The sequence below is a fragment of the Xenopus tropicalis genome, chromosome 2 (assembly GCF_000004195.4).
Source record: "Xenopus tropicalis strain Nigerian chromosome 2, UCB_Xtro_10.0, whole genome shotgun sequence".
NCBI lineage: Eukaryota > Metazoa > Chordata > Amphibia > Anura > Pipidae > Xenopus > Xenopus tropicalis.
The window spans coordinates 127,014,477-127,036,999 of NC_030678.2; the positions used below are offsets into that span (position 1 = coordinate 127,014,477).

At 36.4% G+C, this 22,523-nt stretch overlaps 1 protein-coding gene and 1 long non-coding RNA gene across 3 annotated transcripts in view; one reads left to right on the forward strand and one right to left on the reverse strand.

Moving 5' to 3' along the window:
• Positions 1-3,506, forward strand: part of klf12 (Kruppel-like factor 12) — a 113,287-nt gene extending 109,781 nt beyond the window's left edge. The window contains exon 6 of the mRNA XM_002931940.5: positions 3,116-3,506. Coding sequence (XP_002931986.2) covers positions 3,116-3,297 — 182 coding nt within the window. The 3' untranslated portion in view covers positions 3,298-3,506. The remainder of the gene's footprint in view (positions 1-3,115) is intronic.
• The window catches only part of LOC105946545, a 76,757-nt gene that overhangs the window by 35,029 nt on the left and 19,205 nt on the right, over positions 1-22,523 (reverse strand). The gene's annotated exons all lie outside the window — the stretch shown is intronic.

Below are 22,523 nucleotides of genomic sequence, written 5' to 3' on the forward strand. Positions count from 1 at the left end.
TTTCCCATGTCTGTCTGTGGTCCAGTGCCATTTGAGACTTTAATTAGTTGCCATAGTTTAGTGGGGTTTCTGGAACAGAAACCAACTTAGAAATAATTTTTAATTCCACCTTAAACAGTTCAGTAAAGTCAGTTGCATCAAACATCTTTCAAACTGCATAATATCTTATATTACTGTTGCAGAGCTACTTTACCTTCAAATGTAATGTTCGAGGGAAGATCAATATGCAGAAATTACTTCCCTTTAAGGCAGGTGTTGTTTCTCTTAATATACTGAAAGGCTCAATTAAATAAAACCAAGAAATATGAATGTATGTTAAAATCCTCTGCTCTGTAGATTGTTTATTTGCTTTGGAATTTGTGATATTTTACTACAGAATTTTCAGGCAAGGCTGTGTTTTTCAAGCATGAAGCTGTGGAAATTCTTTTCTCAGGCAGTGTTGTGGGGCTTTTTGTACACAAACATATGGCATTCTTCGCTACGTACACCCAAAGGATGAAAATATTATGATAAATATTAGAAGTTCGGTTCCAAATAAAGCAAATCATTACTGTTGTAAAAACAGGCGTAAATGTAGAGGTGAGAAAATGTATTTTTAAATATTCCAAGAATGTTTATTTATTTGCTAAATTATTCCATTTTTAAAGTAAACAATTCCAGCAAGATCCTTGACTAAATTACCCTTTAAATACAAGCCAGTATAATGTAGTTACACACTTTGGCATTATTTATCCCTACAAATCTAAATATTTTCTTTTTAGTAGACCAGTAAGGCCTACAGCACATGTGGTGATTATGTACATATATATAATAGCCCCATATTACATAATTACATTGCAGTCAGCTTTTGGGTCAGCTGCACAAGGGCACCAATAGTAATACATTGCCACATCAACCATTTTTTGAAGACCACAGCAGCCAAAATACTCTCCCTGCCTGTCTCCTGTTCAGAAGAATGGTTATGTGATTGTGTGTCATGCTGTTGTCATGATTTTGCTAAATTACACAGTTACAAATAATTCACTCTACCATTTAAAATTTTAATCTTAAATGAACAAATGCATTTATTTTTGTTGTAGGCAGACATCTCAGCCCAGCGCTACACATTAGAACTGCTTTGACACTTGCTATTTTTTCTCCTACTCCCATGTAACTGCAGGAGTCCCAAGCCGGACTTGGATTTCTTACTATTGAGTGCTATTCTGATATCTACTGGGAGCTGCTATCTTGCTCCCTTCCCATTGTTCTGCTGACCAGCTGCTGGGGGGGGAAAGGGAGAGGGGTTATATCACTCCAACTTGCAGCGCAGCAGTAAAGTGTGGCTGAAGTTTATTAGAGCACAGGTCACATGGCTGTGGCATCCTGGGAAATGAAGAACATGACTAGCCCCATGTGAAATTTCTAAATTAAATATTAAAAAATCTGTTTGTGCTTTACAAGACAGATAACAATGCTGGATTCTGCTAGAGAAGCTGTATTAACTGATATGTTTTGAAAAAACATGTTTTATCATGACAATATTCCTTTAAGGCATTGGGTGATTCATTCATTATGATCACATACACCCTTAAGTACCTCTTCTAAAGTATTAACATCTTAACTTGGCCAGCCTTTCTTTATAACTGAAATCTCCTGGACTTTCTCAGTTTCATTAATGTCCCTTTTGAGTGTAAGGAGTGCAAGGAAATCTCTCAATGCTGACAACCCCTTGGCTCTACATTACAGCCACAGATCATTTTTTAAAAACCCTTCTGCGATGCTTTCAAAAGTGTGGGATTTTATTGGAGAGAAAATTACTTCTAGTAAATATTTTAACCTCCTACATCTGCGATAAACTCTTGTACATTGTCTCTTGTCTTGACTTTATGGATAATATCTATTGTGTTCTTGTCTAACTTGCCTCTCCTATTTATAGTCCACATTAATGTCTTAATATTCTGTGCAACACAATGATATTTTGAAGTCCACCTTTAGAAGTACCTGATACCTCTCCTGTGAACTAAACATATATTGGTTTACCCAGATCTTTGTGGTGTTGAAGGCAAACATACAAGTTCTCAGTTCAGCAATTCAGTTCTCAGTCAGATAGATAAATTCTGATGCTGAAAGCTCATCTGTGTTTTAAGGAAGGTGAGGGGGGTAACCAATCACTGCCCTACCTAAAATTAGATTGAAAGTGGTAGAGAACTGTTTAAGAGTCGGACTTTCTTTGATTTTTGGGTTAACATAATATAAATAAAATACAACTTGCAAAGCAATATAGCACAAATCTAGTAAAAGATAATTATTTGTATAAAATATCTTTTGAATTCAGCAGGATGTCTTCTTCTACAAAATATAGATTGCAGGGGGCATATTTTGGAACATATCTGGTGCTTTGCTTTTATCATGTTTTTTTGTACTTCTGTGGGTTTTTCATCTACACAGCCAGGAATTTTCATAAACACCTAAACATACTCTGTATTAAAGCACTTGGCAGCATGATCAATTCAAAATCAATTATATTGTCATGCACAGCAAATATTAGCCTCATTTACTAATCCAACAAGCACAAATGCTGTAGTCCTAAGGGGCACTAGAATGCACTCCTTAGGATCCATCTACAAACGTTTGAGTAAAAAATATTTGGCACAAATGACAGTGCTTTGTGCCCCCAGGCACACATAGCCACATGTAACAGCAGTTTGACCGTTGGTATGAATGACAGAGCTAATGCTATTTGTCTACACATATGGGGCGACCAGTTGTACTGATCCATTTGTTTGGCTCTCAGGCAAATACAGTGCAAAAGAAACAGGAAGGTGGATGTTTATCTCAGTGAGCTGGAACTGGTGTTATACCTGAGAATATTGCTCCATGTTTGGGAAAATACAGTGTGGTGGTAACATAGTGACAGGCCCATAGCAGCCATAAAAACAAACAGTATGCAAGGGAATGCTAGCTGCTAATTGGTTTCTAAGATTTACTATACATTGAGAAAACAGTAAGGGTGGGTTGAAATACCTAATGAATTTCAAACCATAAATCTAACTGAGCAGGGTTAAGAGCTGTAAAAGTATTGGAACACTTCCTCTTGTGCAGTTACTAATATATTTTTTTATTTTCTCTCTCTAAGGAGAAAAGCCCTACATGTGTACCTGGGAAGGCTGTACCTGGAAGTTTGCACGCTCAGATGAGCTGACGCGGCACTACCGGAAACATACGGGGGTAAAGCCATTTAAATGCGCAGACTGTGACCGCAGCTTTTCCCGTTCAGATCACCTAGCATTGCACCGCCGAAGACATATGCTCGTTTGAGTTTGCCATCTGGCAAGGAGTTCAGAAGAGCTGGGTCTCTTATGTTCAATGAATTCAGCAGGACTGAATGTCGTCCACAGTGTTACAAAAGCCAGATTTCCCATCATATCCAAAGTGAAAGGATGGACAGTGGCGGACATGCCGTGCTCATTATTAAATATACCCCGAAGCATGGAAACTACAGTAAATATCAATACCTCACACCATGAGACAGAAAGCTACTGTATCATTCTGTGGCACTGAGGCACTGCTAGGTTAAAATAGCTCCAGTTTTTCCATTTCCCTTTCATTTAAACAGAGGTTTTGCAACAAATCTTAGGATTCTTTTACTGAACTTTAAATCAATATCTTTTTTCTGGGGGGATCGTGGGAATGTTTTTTTGTGGATGTAAGTAAGCAGTCATTTGTGTGTACTAGACTGAGGAAAACTTGGCAAGAAATGGCAGCAAATTTTTATTGGTGACATGGATTGAGCAGTACAGTGTTCTGGGATTCTGCAATAACTGGGATGGCCTCTCGCAGTCTGGGCTGTGCAGGAATCATCACTGCCTCTATACATAATGTGATAGTTTTTCATTTACATGCCAGAAAGGTTGGTGGCATGGCATTTAGAGTGTGACGTGGTTTGTGTATGGAGCATTTATTTCTGAGAAAAGTTTACTATTTATATTCAGTACAAAGGTCACAATATATGCACAGACACTCAGAAATCCTATTTAAAAGTTACATTGTAATGTGAATTATTACTTATGCCGGCCAATGAGAGAGTGAAGTTGTGCCGGAATGGGTAATATAGCAAGTGGATAGCACAATTTGGAATGATTGCACTTCTTGCTGTTAAGAGCAATAATGACTGTCCTCTACGGCTGGATAAAAATCAAGTACTTAGAAAACTCTTTTTAATTACATCACCGGAGGCCTTTGTTAAACCTGCTTACATTAAATATTGATATCCTTTGATAAAGTGTTGCATTTGCAGATTGGAGCGCAAGCTATTGCCTAAATAACTTGCACTCTAATGGAGGTACCCAAGGGAAATGAAAGCCCTCGCTACTGCAGGTTTTCTTGGGCTTCAAGACAATGCCAATTTGTGCCAATTTATAGCAGAACAAACTTCTGTGTAGTGAAAAGCAGAGGTTATTAAAGGGCAGAGGTATTGCTCCATTTATATACAATTTGTTGTAGATAAAAAAGTGGTGTAGGATTTTTCCCCACTGTGGTGTCTGTTCATGTTTGGGAAAATGCGGACTCATTGCAAGGATTTAGATAAAGGAGAACACCAGTTTTCAAACATTAAGCTTTTTTCACCTGAAAACAAACTGGTATTATTTATCACTATTATTTCCTACTGTGTAAGCTTCTTTAGGTGTACTCATGATACACAAGAGAAAAGCAGCAATCAGATGAATTCAGGCAAAATGCATAAACTCACACCTAATAATTGTATTTTATCACTTAGCCCGTTCTGTATCTAGATGCACACAATGCAATAATGATGATGATGATGATGATGATGATGATGATGATGATGAAAGCATCGTTTGTGTGGTCCCAAAGCCACTTTCTCAAGCAATATAGTAACTTTACTGCAATGGTACAGATTTTAAAGAGATACTGACACCAGAAATTAAACCTTTTTTACAGCTATTATAACATTGTAGCATGCTATTTATAATATTTTTTTAAGTATTTTCCTGGTGCTTTTATATTACTTGTCTGATCCCCCATGTTCCTCTATGAGGGGGCGGCCATATTTGTGCAGCCGGAGTCCGTTAGCATTAGAAGCTGTAACTGACAGGTTGAGAAGGGACAGTCAGGTTAACAAAACAGTCAGGTTTAGGAACTTCAAGTAACAATTACTTACAGAAGCAGCTCTATCAGCAGAAAATAATCAACATGACATATAGGTAACTTTTTATGTACATTAATATTTAAAAGTAGTTTTTTGGTGTCAGTATCACTTTAAGTGCATAACATGCCATCACTTATATTTCACTTTATGAATTAGAAATCTTGTTTTATCAGTATTTCATTGTTTTTCTTTCTATACCAATGCTTAGATGGTATAACTTGAGGAAACATAATATTTGGATTATAACTAGTAGGCACTTGGACTACTTAGCATAGGAATAGGAGGTCAGTTGACTACTCTTTATTAAGGCTGATGGTACAAGGGCACATTTCAACCTGAAAATGCTCATTGACAACCAACAGCAACTCAGTAGAGCTTTTTTGGGCTGAAAATTTTTAGTATGGGTGTTGTCAGATGTTTTTCATTCACATTAATAGGAGGCGGCAGGGCATGGTTTTGGGCACTTTTTAACCAGCTAGAAAGCGGTCATGTGTGCCATCAGCCTTAAAGTGAAAACACATATTACATGTATCATGAATAAGGAACAGGTTGTGTTAAGGTGGGCAGAAATGACTTGCATTAGTCACTCCTCACTAATATCCCTCCCTTTTTTCTAAAGGTTGCAGCCACCATCTTTGATTTTGTCAGTGACGGATTTAGTTCCAGTGATAAGGTATGGTTCATTGGTTCATTTTTCATATGCTTCCATTACTGAAGCCAAATCCAACAACTTGGCATACCTGTGCAACTTTAAAGCATTGAGCACAGCACTTGCTCCACCCAGTGGGCATGGACTGTGGAGAGCTCTGCCTGCTGGCACTGACATTACTCAGGGCTATGGGAATGCTGCAAGTGATGTGCTTGTGCTTATCAGATATTTTTCTGAATAAGAATCATTTTGGCTATACACATTGAATATTTAACTCCATTGGTAGAGTTTAACAGAGGCAATGTTTTTTTTTTTTTTTTTTTAAAAAAACAATATTTGAAATATTATGTATATATTTGTTATTTGTGAGGGAAAAACTGTTAGGAAATCAAATCAATCTTACCAAACATCATAGGAAGAAATAATAGTCTCAGATAAATCATGTTTACACATTTCCTACCATGTTGTTGTAGAGTGTATCTTGTGAAAGAAATAGGGATTAGCAAAACAAGTATGTTATATGTCATGATTTTATCTTTGTCAGAAAACATTCCTTATGCATTTGATTGAATATTGTAGAAAGAGCACAACCAATGGCGACTGTACCACAATAATGAAATAATCTTATGATAAAATATGGATAAGTTTCAACAAAATAATAATTCTTATATAATTGTAGTTTTAAATCTTTGTTAATGCCTTTGGCACACAAGGAACCCTAACCACACTCTCCCAATCTAATGCTCTCATTATAAAATATCTTTTAGCATATATTCAGGGCATAAAATAATAACACTATTATGTTACATTAAGCTTAATGCAACATATTTTTGTAGACCGGCATTTAATACAAATGACTAAGATAGAAACATTTATACAGTATGTATAGCAGATGTGTTAATTTTAAATACCCATGTGTGAGGCTTGCAGTACCTCTGTGAAATAACTATCATATCAGTTTGGGATAGATTTTATATTTTAACATTTAAGTCATTCTATTTCTTCTTCATCCTCTCCTGAGTTATATCTTTGAAATTCCCATAATCTATGGGTTTAGTTCTCTAGATGATCATGTCTGGGAATAATTGCACTGGTGGTTTGGATTTAGGGGAATCACAACACAATATAGGACTGATTCACAAACAAACACCTACTGTAAATTATTTTAGTTTACCCGTAGGAGACATTACTCCAAAAAGTTGGTGTCCAGTGGTGTCTAAATCTAAACCTTATGTGGGTAACAGCAATATTCTCTGACCATGTTTATGCTCAAACTTTAGAATATGTTTTTTTAGATACCTTTCTATTTGGGTTATGGCATACAGGGAAAGGACGTCTGCTATTGTAGCTTTCTGGAAGTAGGTAACATGGGGTCACATTATTATACTTGCCTCATAGATGTCAGCAAGCAGTTTCTAGCAAGCTAAATGCACCATCTACTTATTTCCCTATGAGCCATAAAGGCCTAATAAATTGGCAAGGAGTGTTCAGATCAGCCTAATATATGGTCATATTGTCAGGCTTAAAAAGCCGCTCTTATCTTATACTAAATACATTTATATCTACTTTACGGCAAAATCAGGAGTAATCAGGTAAAGGGCTAGTTCACAAAACGTAACATTTTTAAATAGTGTATAAATGATTTTTTTCGGTTGCTTCCTATTTTCTATTTACCATTTTTACCATTTGTTTAAATGCAAATTTTTTTATTTATTTGTTGCTATAAGTTACTGCTAAACCAAGGGGCATATTTATTATAGTGTGTAAGCCATCATCACTGGTGATGTTGCCCATAGCAACCAATCAGATATTTGCTTTTGTTTTATAAGTGGCCGTTCAAATCTAACTGGTGATTGGTTGCTATGGGTAACTTCAACGGTGATAAACATATGGGGGGGTTCACTTTGATTCATTACTTGATACATGTCTTGGCAGCAGCAGGAACTTTATCTCTACTGAGCATGATCCCCGATCTAAAATTTGTCTTAGATACATTTGTTGCTAGAATTTCTCTGATGCTTCTAACACAGCACCAACCTATGGACTCGTATACATATGGATGCAAGATCCGCGTGTTTTTGCTGCTTTTTTAAAACCTTTTGAACTCATTGAAAATTGTGCAATACAAAGTAAACTAAGCAATACTCATGAGTATATTTGTAGGTTTGTATAGAAAACAATTCTATTTAAAAAACAAATGATAGAAAAAAGATTTAAAAAGAGAAAACTGGAAGCAACTGTAAAGTGCTATTTTGCTATTTGAAAATGACACGTTTTGTGAAGGTGAACATTCCCTTTAAAAATGCTACATTAAAATAATTAACAATTAACAATAAAAAATATGAAACTGTCACACGCTCCCATGGTAAGCCCATTAATTTTAAAATCTCATACATATATATTTTTATAGCATTTTAAATGTTGAATATTGCAAGATGCCTATATAAGTATGTCATAAAGAAGCCAGAGTTGCAAAAAAGATGACAATTCAGAGAAAATATAATTTCACCAAACTGTTCCACATGTTTTCTATATAAGAGTACTTTTAACCATAATTGAAAATGAGCAACTGACCAAAAGGAAATATATTTTATTTACTGAATCCCAAAAACTTGGAATTCATGTATGTGGCTGTTTACTAGTATATATACTAGCATGTTTGAATGCTTTCTTATTTACCACTTCTGATAGTCAAGAAAGTGTTTAACCAAATTGGCAAATGTATCAAAGGAAATCAGTGTCAATTTGTCAGAATGTTTGACTGCTTTGGGCAGTTACTAAGGGGCAGATTCATCAAGTACGAGTTCGAATCCCGAAATGGGTAAAATTTGGATTAGATACGATAATTTCTGATGATCGGAAATATCAGGAATATGCTTACGAAAAAATCGTATTAGTCACGATAATATCGTATTGGAGATCTGAAAGTCACTGAATTTTCATATTCGAATGATCGTAAAAGGGAAGCCTCCCATAGGACTCAATGGCACTCTGCAGCTCCAACCCGGCCCAAGGAAAGTCTCCCATAGGGCTCAATGGCACTCTGCAGCTCCAACCTGGCCCAAGGAAAGTCTCCCATAGGGCTCAATGGCACTCTGCAGCTCCAACCTGGCCCAAGGAAAGTCTCCCATAGGGCTCAGTGGTACTCTGCAGCTCCAACCTGGCCCAAGGAAAGGTACGATAACAAAGCTTTAATGAATCCGAAACTTTCGTACTTGGTGCGACAAATACAATTTTGTCGCACAGTACGAAAAAGTCCCAAAAATTACACACAGTAAGAAAACTTAGAAAAAATACGATTTTTTGCATTCGGAAACAATCATACTTTGATAAATGTGCCCCTAAGTGTAGCCCAGCAGCAGCTCTGAGCTTTAACTCACCCCTGAATTGTTAATCCTTATACAAATTATTAGGGGGCAATTATTAACTATTTGAAAACATTCTCCATACATTATAAAACAAATACTTCTGGCATGCTAAAATCTTGGTCAAGAAAAAATGACTACTTGGTAAAAATACCAAAGCTTAGTAAATCTTTCACTGTTTTTCCATTGTGTTTCACCAGTTATTTTCACTCTGTATAGAAAGGGAAAAAGTAGTAATGTTATAAGATAAAAGCCCTAGGAAAAGCACACTTTAAACCGACATGTTCCATATATGTGGGTATATTTTCTTAGTGGACATAAATACATTGGGTTCAAATATTTGTCTAACTTTGATCCTACAGTATATTTACATAGCAATAACAATAAGCACACACTTAAAAGGCCAGTATTCTAAACAGTATTTAAGAGATTGTGTAACACTACAAAAAAAGGAACATTTAAAATATTTATGTAAAATGAAAGTTTAGTAATGATACATTAATTTTTCATGTTCACAAGTATACTCATGAAAATGTGTACTTACATAGGTACAATATGTACGGAGGTTGGCAGAAATATTAATGTCTATCTAGTTCAACCCCTCATCACATAATTTGTATTTAGCCACAGCCATACGTACTTTGGCATGGAAACAAGTATGCATTTTCATGCCAAGTTCCGCTCTGTGTATCTGCACCAAGGACAACATCGCTAACACAGGAGCCAGCGTAGGCTAGCAGATTGGCTGAATTTCAGCCTGCGTTTATTAGAAGGCTAAAAATCACCCCCCTTTGGCATTGGCCTTAACTAAAGGATGACATAAAATATCTAAAATGACCTCCATGTTGCCTCACTGAAGTTCTCATACAAACAGCAGTCATTGCTTTTGTTCTTGGGCCACCATATCAGCTTGGCTTTGGGTGAGCTATAAAAGGGTGTACAAGTGGGATTTCAGAACTGTGCACATGAACAGTGAATGTTGGTGAATTCTTGGATCATGCTCTCTATATAAAAAAACAAATAGGAATCTTGCTATTTAATAACACAATTACTAACTGAATGTGTAGACAGTGTAACACTTGTTTATTTGGAATGCAGGACATGCCGATTACACAGACTTTTGAAGGAAAATTGAACAAGTCGATTTGTCATCAGTATATCGTTATACAAATTAAATATCCATTATACGTATGTAAGGCGGTGAAATTAGCATGGCCATCTTCCTAAGGATGTAGTAGGATTCCTGTACGGTTTTACAGTGGTCCGTATAAAACATATGATCCCTGAAGTTGCTTTGTGGTCTGTGAAATATGTGACCATATTTTGGACAACTCGATTCTCGATGGGTACCGGTGAGGACACTTTATAGTTTATTGACTATACTATACAAATATGTATATGGGCAATAACCCATGGTAATTAACATTTTTGCTTTCTGAAGCAAGCTAGGCACTGACGGCTGCTATGTGTTGTTGCTCAGGTGAATATGTGAATTCACCCGGTGTTACTAAATGAGTCAGCAGGCATATCCCAAGCACAGCAAGATGTATTCAGGACTTTGCCCTTAACAGCTTTTCTGTCAGAAGAATAAACCACCTTTAAAGTGACCGTTTTGGCAGCTTATCTGCCCACGTATGGGCACCCCCGACAGTTCTACCCAACTAACATCTGGCTTAAAATTGCCAAGATCTTGATTGGGTTTGATTTTCCTGTTGGTCAATGATTACATGGGCTCGTTAATGCGGTACTCGGTCCAATGACCCATATACCCACCATCTTAATTCAAATGTTTGGCCCTAGAGACATCAAATTAGCCCAATATCACCCACCTTAGGTTGGAATATTGGGAACCTTGTGTGTACTTACCCAGAAAGCATAGTAATCAACTGTGCATTATTAACCCCACAGTGTTATCTATGTTTTCCTGTATTGTTTGCTAGCTCAGAGATTTGAGGTATGAATTAAAAGTAAATTCAATTTGTTTTAATAATGACCAAATGCTTTTTCAATTCTTTATTTTTCTGTATTCCAGGGGTCATTCACGTCAACACTTCTGTAATTCTTGATATTAGCACAAAAAATAGTGAAGGCACAAAGGTTAATGTATTTCAAAATGTTAAAGTATTCTATATAATTAATGCTGTTCTTTGGAAGCACAAAAAGGATATATTATACCTTTTTTTTTTTAAATAGGGGAAGAACAAACATACTATGTCATTAGTACGCTGTCAAATGGGATGTGTACTTAGAAACAATGCTGGAGATTTTTTTTACTGGCTGTGGTATCTGCAATATTTCCCAAGTAATCCATTAACCACCAAGCAAACTGGAATCCCTTTTTCTTTATGTATACAAGCACAAAGAATGACTTAACATGGGCTAAAATCTTGCACTTAGTTGAACATACTGTACTATACACCGCACTTTCCAGCTTAATTCCATCCATCAATAAATTGTTGATCTGTTGTTGAATGATCCTGGAGAGGTTTACTTATGTAAAATATCCATTGTTAGATAAGCATTTTTTTCTAAATCCGTACAGTATATCAAGCTTACCGACAATGCATTAAATGTAAAGCTTAAGAAAAAAGAAAACAGTGTGGTGTTAATAATAAACATAGCAATTCAAATCAATGCTAAAACAAATTAGAGTGAGTGGAGCATTCCACATACTGACAATTACTACATGTTAGACCTAAGTACAAATTTGAAATTGTCTTTAAATGGATACCTTAGTATATTTTATAGTGGGTAAAATATATGACTTGTTTCGTTGTTTGACACTCAGATTTGTAGTAGGGCAAAAAAATGCCCAATGAGGTGATGTATCTCCTTCCTAATTATTTATCAAGTTTAATTCCGTCCCTTTCCAATGCACAATTTACTTTCAGAGGTTTCAATACAAAAATGTAAAGAGTAATGTCAACTGATTACAGATTATTTTACTACATAGTGTATCATAATTCAGATTTGTCATTTAATGTAAACTGTAGTTTTTAAAATGTTGAAGTTTTTAGGCAGACTTGAAGCAGAAAAAAATAAGCTAATGTTGGATTAAGCACAAATAGAATGAAAGCAAACACCATATGGACTCTCTAAAAAGAAACTGGTGTTAATGATTCCTTTCCATGGCCTAAATATTACTAGCAATATAGCACTTAGAAGCTCAGTTTGATGGAGGAAGAAACAATTTACAAGATTATTGTACAGAAACAAACAAGCATGCAATATGTGCATTTCTGAGCCTTAAAACTGCCCACTTGTCTTAAAGTATATTCTAAACGACATTGTCATTATTGTTCCTTTATTTATTTAGATTTAACTGCAACTGAGATACCAGCTGGTCTTAAGGATAATGTCCCAAGGGGAGATCAGTCGCCCACGGTAAATGTCTGCTACAATAAAGGGAATTGCCGGTGGAAAGGCCTACACATCGCTTTGGTTTTCCCGAAGTCGCCTGCAGGAGCAAACCTCATGTGACTTTTGTCAAAAGCGATGCGTTGGCCTTTCCACCGGTGATTCCCTATTGCTGGTGGAAAGGCTTTTTGAGGAGATTAGTGACCCGCGTTACAGAGATTTATCGCAGGGGATTAATCTCCCCATGGGACATTAGCCTAATGATGAACAATGACTTCATTGTCACAATTTTAGTTTTGAGCTTTTAGCCAATATTAGGTTCTAATGTTGTTACATTTCTTTTCAAATCTGACTGCAAACAGACGGAGCAAAATTGAGATCATTTACTCAATACCAGTTATGTTTTGATTTCTGCTAATTTCTTTAGCCATTACTGTGACGAACATGGTTTCAAAACCAAATTAACTTGACTCGGATTTGATTTTGTTCCCTTCATTTCTTTATGACAATGTAAATGTGTTGCAAATGGAATTTGTACAACAAAAAACACAAAAGGTGGTACTACATTTAGCGGGTACACATTACAAAACCAGCATAAGTAGGGAGGTGAAAGAATTGTATGAAATGTTTGTTTTTTATTGAAGTAATTTTACTAATTACAATTGCAAAGTCTCCTTCATTGAAATCATCTAATAATCTAATTTCCCGGTGTTCTCTGCATTATATACTTGTAGTGTTTAGGCAATACAGTATCTTTGTTATAAGTTAATAATATTCTGTAAGTGTTGTTATTGTATTTATGTAAAGTGTATGTATTGTAAATACAATAAGAGCTTTTTTTCTTTTAATGTACTATGGTTGTTTTACCCTATGACACTGTAAAATATAAAAAAAAAAGCAAAAAAAAAACAGAGACGTTCTTAATGAAATTCTGTCAGAGGATGATAATTCCGGTCTCTGCTCAGAGACTTAAATTAAGTGTTATTGTTTTAAATAGTGTCTCAGACATATAATGTTGGTGCTTTGCTTTTCTGTATTCAACTTTCCTATGAATTGAGCTGTGAACTGAATTATAGTTTAAACACTTTAAATGTATGCATTTGTATTATTATTATTTGAATGGAGGCATGAAGGCAAATAAAGCATTTTGTACAGTATCAAAAACAAACATCTTATTCTTCTCTAAATTATTTCGGTCTATTTTCAGTTTTTAAGTCCTGAAGACATTTGTCATGACTGTTAAAATGAAATAAAGGGAAGCACTATCTACTGTATATAACAAAAAAGAAGTGCCCCATAACACATAAATAGAACATTCCATACTCAGGGTGATTGTGCCCACGTACTTACTGGGAACAAGGGGACAGAAACTGGACTGTATTACGCTTAGCAGAGATAAACTTTATTAATTATAGTCTGGCCATGAAAATATAGGGTAAAACATTGACAAAAATGAAAGAAAAAGAATATGGATTGCTACAGCAGTCATGGAACATCTTGCAAAGTATAAAAAGTATATCTATCTAGAGGGATGTCTATAATCTAGAGAAGTGGTGGCTTATTAAAATGAAATGTTTATACACATTGTATTAAAATACATAGGGGGAATGTAATAAAAGTCGGTAATGGAAAAAGTATTCGCAATGCAAAAATATATACCTCCGAGCGAACATATGTTCCTTTGCATGAATTTAATATGGGCTTTGCGAACTGCTTAGCGACCATTTCAGACAGTGGAAGAAAGTTTGTAAATTTTATTGTTGTACGCAATGTATCTAACAAAACTTCTTATTGAAAAAGCTACGTTCATTAAGTTCATAATGCGCAATTAAAATTTGCAGTGCGAGAACAGTCTAATAAATAATATTACATTGCAAATTTTAATTCTTATTTGTGCACATTTTTTTCCCATTTAGACTTTTATTACAGTTTTTCAATATTTTGCTACACACACAACTGTATATTCTCCCAAAGGTGACATAAGAATTGCTGTGACATACATATATTTCTTGCAAGAAACTCTGGCAAATATAAAATTAACTCCTCTTATAGAAAGACCATGCCCGAGTCCAAAATTATGCTGCTGGACTTGGCCTAGCAAAGGATACAAAGATAAAAAAATAGTAACCACAGTGCCCTACTAGATATATTAGTGCCATATATTTATTTACCCAGAATGCTCCTTACACAGGGTTGGACTGGGACAACGGGAATAAACCTGGTGGTCCCCAGCCCTAATGGGCCCTGGCGGCCCAGACCAGACCCCTGTCAGCGCTCCCCCGCCCGCTGGTGTCCCTCCCCTGATGCATTTCACTTACTCGCAATCAGGGGAGGACGTCGGGCAGTTGCTGGGGCCCCAATTGATAAAGATTTTTTTCTGGATAGTCTCAAAGTAGCTCAAGTGGATGAATAAGTAACATTCAAAATTCACAGGTCAGGGTCAGTTCTGCTTACAAAAATCACAGATTACTTAAACCAAATCTGGCAAACAAAACCCCAAGAGGTAACATAATTAAACAAAAAACAAAAAGATGAACATTGCAAATTTATTGAAACAAAAGTGCTGCCTGTTTGCCCCCTCTTTATCCTGTAGCTGTAATAAATTGCCCTCTGACGTGTGGACAACACCAAAAAGCTGCAAATTTAACAACCCAGCTACCTGTATTTTATATCTTACACATGCTTTTAATATTTTTTTTCCCAATTAGTGTGTTAATGCATGAACACATACACATATTGAACATTTAGCCTTTTTAAAATGTATCTTTTAACAAAGATCTGGACAAAAAAAAATCTGAAGCTGTAATGTTTTCCTTATGTGCACATTTGGTGTGTGTTAAATAAGCCACAAATGATTACACTATTTTTTACACTATAGGGACTCTGTGCATATTTACTAGCTATTTCGCCCACCACTACATGTGATTTTGCTTTTTTTTAATGCTATCAACATTTGTTTCCCACACATACAAATGGTTCAAAAAAATGTTCCTTTCTGAATCACACTTGCCAAGCTATAAATCAAGATTTTCATGTGAACTGATAAAACTGTACTTTTGATATGGAAAATTAAAGATAATATACTAAAACAATTTTCATTTTTTATAAACATTACTTACGTTTGCACAAAATAAAGCCCCCAAAATTGGTGAAAAATTATATATTTATAGATCTGCAAAATTACACAGATTTTCCCCTCTCTTTCACCACATCTATTTAGAATGTAATTTATAATATTTATATGGTATGGAATCTATTATCTGGATCATCATCCAGAAAACTCTGACTTATGGGAAGCCCTTCTCCCATAGAGTTTATTTTAATCAAATAATTGAAATATTTATAAATGATTTCCCCTTTCTCTGTAATAATAAAAAAGAACTTTGTACTTGATCCTAATTGAGCAGTAAGTAATCCTTACTGGAGACAAAACAATCATTTTGGGTTAATTAAATGTTAATTTTTTTTTTTTTTAGCATATTTAAGGTATGGAGATTCAAATTAGGGAAAGACCCCTTATCCGAAAGCCCTGAAGTCCCAAGCATTCTGGATAACAGGTCCTTTATATTGCCAATACATTAATGTTAAATTAAAACACTGAACTTTTAAAAGTCCTTTGTGATTAATGGCATCAACAAACAGTGAATATAAAAGTCTGACGACAAACTAGCAAATAAAATTATGAATAAATAAATAGATATTAATAAATTAATATCCTTTTACACCAGTGGTTAGCCCCTTATGGGTGTGGACCTAGTAGCACCCACTACTCAGAAGGGAACCCACTCAATTTGTGGTTGTCAGAAAATAATATAACAAGCAAATATAAGTAGGTATAGCATAAAAATATGGAATCATTCTATTTAAAACCATTATAAAATATGGCTGGCCAGCCTATCAAGTACATATCAAGTAAAACACTGTAATATAAACACTATAGTAAGTTTCTTATAAAAGTAAATATAAGTACCAGGTGTGTTTATAACCAAAAAAGGAAACCCAACAAAAAGTAATACATAGCCATGCCCAATGAGGTACAGAGACACCGGGATTTGCAGACAAGTGCCAGACTGACAGTACCACTAGTACTGAATGTTCAAGCTGTTCCATCAAACTGAGCCTCATTAACATCCATTTGGCAGAGAAACAAGGGTAAAACCTGTAACTTGCTCTCTGCCTCTACTTTAAAAAGAACAAACTGAATATAACGCTGCCTAAACACACATAACTGCCAACAGGTTTTAATTTAAATGGCATTTGTGTCATAATGCCCTTAGCACAGTACCCACGTTTGTGGTCAGTGCCCCTTTCTGGTGTTTAAAAAAAGTGAATTTAAGTATCAGTATCAGTATACAGCTCAGTCACCCTCTAATTATATCAAAGTCTTTGCAATCCTGGGTCAGACTGAAGAAAGTAAAACTAGGTTGAAATAGAGTGTGCTATACATGCAAATGCACATGTAGTGAACCCAGAGTTATCCTTGGGATATCACAGATAATTATGCTGCTGGTATCATCTTATGTCATTGTTTCTCTGAGACATCAAGGAAATAAGTTAGGAAATACACTATTTTATTGGGTAAGTACGAGAAAGGCAATAGAAACCCCAACTGAAGTTGAATAATGTGTATTTATACCAATATGTTTAGCAAGACTGGAAGATGTTAAAGCTTCAACCTCTCACCACCCTGTGATTCACTGCTGGAGAAGCAAGTTCCCACATCCTTCAGCTGTGTAGGAGTTTGATTTGGTTGTGTGAGGTTTTCAGTGTTAAGAAAACTGTGCACTTCTAGTCCCATTTCAATATCCCACACTTGTTGTAAAAAGCTGAAGATTAAATAACTCTTTCATTGTGGAATCACATTAAATATTTTTTTTTATAAAAGTGGCTGGTCAGTTTACTGTTAGTAAAATACCAGTAGATAGAACAATTTATTAAAAACCATTGTCAAAAACATTGAAAAAAAATACATTTCAAATTCATTGGTGTTAGTAGTCAGTAGGATTTGTACAATGTGTGTGGCAGCTTAAAGCAGGGATCCCCAAGCTTTATTACTCGTGAGCCACAGACAAATGTAAAAAGACTTGGGAGCAACACAAGCAACATAAAAGTTCATGGAGGAGCCAAATAAGGGCTAAGATTGGCTGGTAGGCAGCCTCTATGCACACTATCAGCTTACAGGGGGCTTTATTTGCTAGTAAATCTTGCTTTTATTCAACCAAAACTTGCCACCATCAGGAATTTTAACTACCTGGTTTGGGGGCACTGAGAGCAACATCCAAGGGGTTGGGGAGCAACATGTTGCCCCAGAACCACTGGTGGGGGATCACTGGCTTGAAACATTGAGATAGAGAAGACACAGGAGAGAGATTGTTAAGGAATATTTATTGTAGTGGACACTGGGTATAGCAATGCAGCAATATTAGGGAAATATTATTGACTACAGCCCCACTGTCACTCAAGTGCCCCTTTTAATAGATCTCACTTAATGTCAGTGTTCCCTAAGGCAGTTCACAGCCCAGCTACAACTTTCCTCTCTCTTATAACCACTGGAGCATTTACTGTACTGAAAAACATTCACAGCACCACTGCTCTCTTTGTTTCCTTCTATTTCAAGATGGATGGCTATGGTTTCCAGCTCTTTAACTGCTCACTTCTACTAAATACAAAATCTTACATGTTTCCAGGGGCGGGCCAAGCTGACCAGGTGCCCTAGGCAACCCGGTCGGACACCTCGCCCCTGCACCTTCCTCATTTGCCCCCCCCCCCCTTTGGCGTGTGCAGTTGAACACGGGGGGGTTCGCTTTGCGATTCGATGGATCATTGCCCCCCCCGCGTAAGGACAAGCAGCTGGGGCAATGACTAAAGAGGGGTAGGCAGGAGAGGCTGCCTGGTGCCCCTCAATCGTTGCGCCCTAGGCAGCTGCCTCTTCTGCCTACCCCTAGTTCCAGGCCCTGCATGTTTCACCTCACTTAAAGATCTTCCTCAAGCAATGTTAAAAAAAAATCAACCCTTTTAGAATTCTCCTTGGATACTTAAAAATAACCTTTACAGCAGGATACAAATATTTATTACTTGAATATATGTCATTGGTTTTGTTATTTATTTAGAAAGGTAACCAATTTTATATATGCATTCAATCCAAATGGAGCTAAAAGGTGGAAATAAAAAATGAATGTTTGTTCCATCATAGTCATTTTATCTCCTTTTGTTACTTTCCTCTAACTCTACTACTTCCCTCAAAGGAACATTTATGAACTTGTGCCTAGTGCTGGTGAATATATGGTTACCTAGGGGAATCAATTCTCCTACTTTTTCAATTGTTCCTGTATGTTCTGCTTCCCGAATACTCAAATTCCTAATGGTTTTGCCTATTTATCCTAATCCACATTTACATATTAATATATACACCAGGTAATTTGATTGACAATTAAAACAAGGACCAATTTTATGCACCTATTTCAGTAACTTCTCTTTGGAAACATACAAAGTACATATTGAGTCACATATTAAGTCACACAACTATTGCAAGCAAACCCCTTGGATTTTTAAAACAGAAGAGCAGCACATTTTTTTTTCCATTTCAAACAAGGTGGAGCCAAATCTGCATTTTCTGTTTACTCTATTCAAAGCAACTGGGCCCAGTGCTGTGTTATACATCCACAACTTATTGTGACAACTACTGTACTCAATGTATAATATAACAAATATAATGAATAAATACCCACTGGCTTAAAAAAAAGTGTTTCTAGAAACCCAGGATGCGTCCTCTTTTAATACTTAGTAACAAATATATTGTTACTAAATTCCAAACTGAATTTCAAACTGAACTATTTGTTTGTTCTACTAAGAAATATTTATTTACAAAGTTTCAGAACACTAGAACTTACGTCAACTGAGACATTAATGGCTATCCTTGCAAAATATTCCACTCATTTATTTGGGCCTTCTTTGTATGCAGAGGTATCTTTTCCCTGGCTCCCTACCTATGTTAGGCCCCCTCTTGCAAGCCAACAGAGAGGTAGATTATAAAGAATAATATAGCCCCTACTAAAATATAAGATATTGGAAATTACCTTGGTGTTATGTGACCTGTTTCCCTGGCTATATCCAGCAGAGCCAATCCCTTCACTGCCACACAAACTTCTACCCATAAACACATGTCCTACAGAAGTGAATACAACAGGTGTTTCTACACCAGTAGAGGACTACAAATGAAAAAATTGCAGCTTGTATGAGATTAGGACATTTAAATCAGTCCAAAGTGCAAATTTCATGCACCACTTTTGCTTAGGGAATTACGCTGCAAGGCCCAGTGGTGATGGAGCTGGGGAACTCTATGGGAACTTTTTAATTAAATGCTGAGCTGCTTAGGAATTAATTAAACTGCACATAAAATAAAATGTAGAGAACCTGCAGAAAGCATGCTTGAGAGTTATGGTTTGACTTTGGGACCTTTATGATTATTGTTTCTATACATGTTGCAGTAGGAGTTAATTGTATAGTGCTGCACCCACACTCTACTGTTTCTTTGTGTTAAAATAACTTCAACAATAACAAGAACATTTTTTCCTTTGCTTGTATTTAACCAGACGTTTATTAAGCATGGTCATGGATTTTTCACACTTAAAACAAAGGAGAAACAGATCATTTTGGCACACGTGTGAAGACAACAAATGTGATAGTGGGAACTATTATTTCATGCAATCTACACCTGCAGTATTGTGTGCAGGATTCTTTCCATGCTATGTTCATAACAATAAACAGACCTCCAGAGTAGCTGCCTTAAACCTAAATTTGATAAGCAGCCCCTAGGCTTAAAATATAATTTTTTCTTTTGGTTATTAGGCTGTCATCCCGGAATTTGATGAAGTTATTTATGCTGAATGTATTCAGCTTCTGTCAGAGTAACTGCATTTTAATTTAATCCAGGTGATATTCCACAAGAACAGTTCTGTTTTGGCCAATCGTAGCTTTCCCTCTACTTGTGCAGTCTGCTGGGATGGCTGTATTTTATGCCATTGAACCTACAATATTTCTCTACTTAACCCAAGTGACACATTCATTTAACTCTGCAGTAGCACTTATTAACAAAGATTTTTAACTCAACATTATCCACTATCCACCATATTATGCATTTATAGGTATGCACTGCCTCAGTCTGACAAACTGACACATTCTGACAGTCAGGAAAGTGTTTAGTCACTGTGATAAAAGTGCTTTGCATTTCCTGTTGCTTTTTTCTTGAGCATTATGATTAATGTGAAGGGAAGGGAGGCTCCAGGGCATAGCCAGACCCCCAATATGTTGACCCTCGTGTGCAGTACCAGATACACAGGCAGACACAACTCTTTGTGCTCTATTCAGAAAAAAAACAATAAGTTGATCCAGTGAGGGATTTATGCCATTTGTTTCCATATGCCCAGGCCCGGATTTGTGGAGAGGCCACAAAGGCCCGGGCCTAGGGCAGCAGAAGTTTAGGGGCGGCATGCCGCCGCTCCATTGCAAGGAAAATTTTTAAATTTGGCTCCCATACGGAGCAGTCAGGACCTCTCCCCACTGCTCCGTATGGGAGTTTAAAGGAGTGTTCGCGCATGCGCAATGGGGAGATGGCGCATTGCGCATGCGCACTGGGGGGCGCGCATGCGCACTGGGGGCGGGTTCGCGCATGCGCACGGGGGGACACCCACAGGGGCGGCCTTGGGGCGCCCAGGATAGAAATCCGGCCCTGCATATGCCATTTGATTTTAGGTGCAGCTATCCATATTTTCTGCCTTTCCAGGTAGCCACAGGAGCTAGAATTTAATGGTCAGCTGTTAGAAAACAAATATCTTAATGGTTGCTATGGGTTATGAGGTCTGGGCAAACCCAGAAACCCATAAACAAAGGGTTAAGGAAAGGGAAAAAAAATGATATTTGTGATTCATAGCAAACAAAGACATTGATATCATTTTATTACAGTTAAAGATCATTTCTGAGTCATTTCATTATTTGTTTCAGCTGTAAGGTAGGATCTAAGGCTAATACTTTTAGAAAGCCATAGCATTCAGTACATTACAAAGAATTGTTACCTGCTAACGTTGCAATCATTGTTTAATTATATAACAATCTCCATTCAATATACACCCAACCAGATTATTCCATAAAATCGACAGATATGTAAACATTTGTAAACTCTTAGGGGCTGATTTATCAAAGTCCGAGTACAATTGGCAAAAGTTTCTGATGTGCGTAAATTGCACGAAAATTTGTATCGTGGCTGTACGAAAATATTGTGGTTACGTTTCAAAAGTTACAAAATTTTTGTATCCCAACGTTCGTAAACAGTGCGAAACCCTTTCTCACTTTGAAACTTCAATGCATGATTTCTTAAGCCTCCCATAGGACTCAATGGCACTCTGCAGCTCCAACCTGGCCCAAGGAAAGTCACGATACCAAAGCATGAATGAATTCCGAAACTTTCGTTATCATTGCGCAAAGTACAAAAAGTACGTTTTTTTCGTGCAATAACAAACGTATCACAAAAAAGTTGTACTTTTTTAACGATATTATTGTTACCAGTACGAACAGTTCTAAACTTTAAAAAAAATACTAATTTTTTGTAATCATACCCATTCAGATACATCAGCCCCTGTGTCATTCCAACCCTATTTTGTTAAACTGGTGATATCTTTCTTTGTGATACAGAGGAAGTAAACTATAAGGAAATAAGTGCACTAATGGCTCTGTTCAGTACTTTTAATTGCAACTTACCTAAATAGGTTTTATTGCCTATTTCTCGCTGGCGGCTTTTTTAGTCATCAAAGAACAATGAAGGGCCAGAAGAGCAATGGTTAATGCACTATGTAGGTGCTATAACAGGTGCATTAGTCACACACAAGACAAATGTATTTAATACGTCATTGGTGTTGAAATATTTATATAACATCCCAAACAAGGATAGCTGGATATGCTAAGGATATCTTAACTTGTAAAAGGATAGCTACTAAACAAATAATAAAGT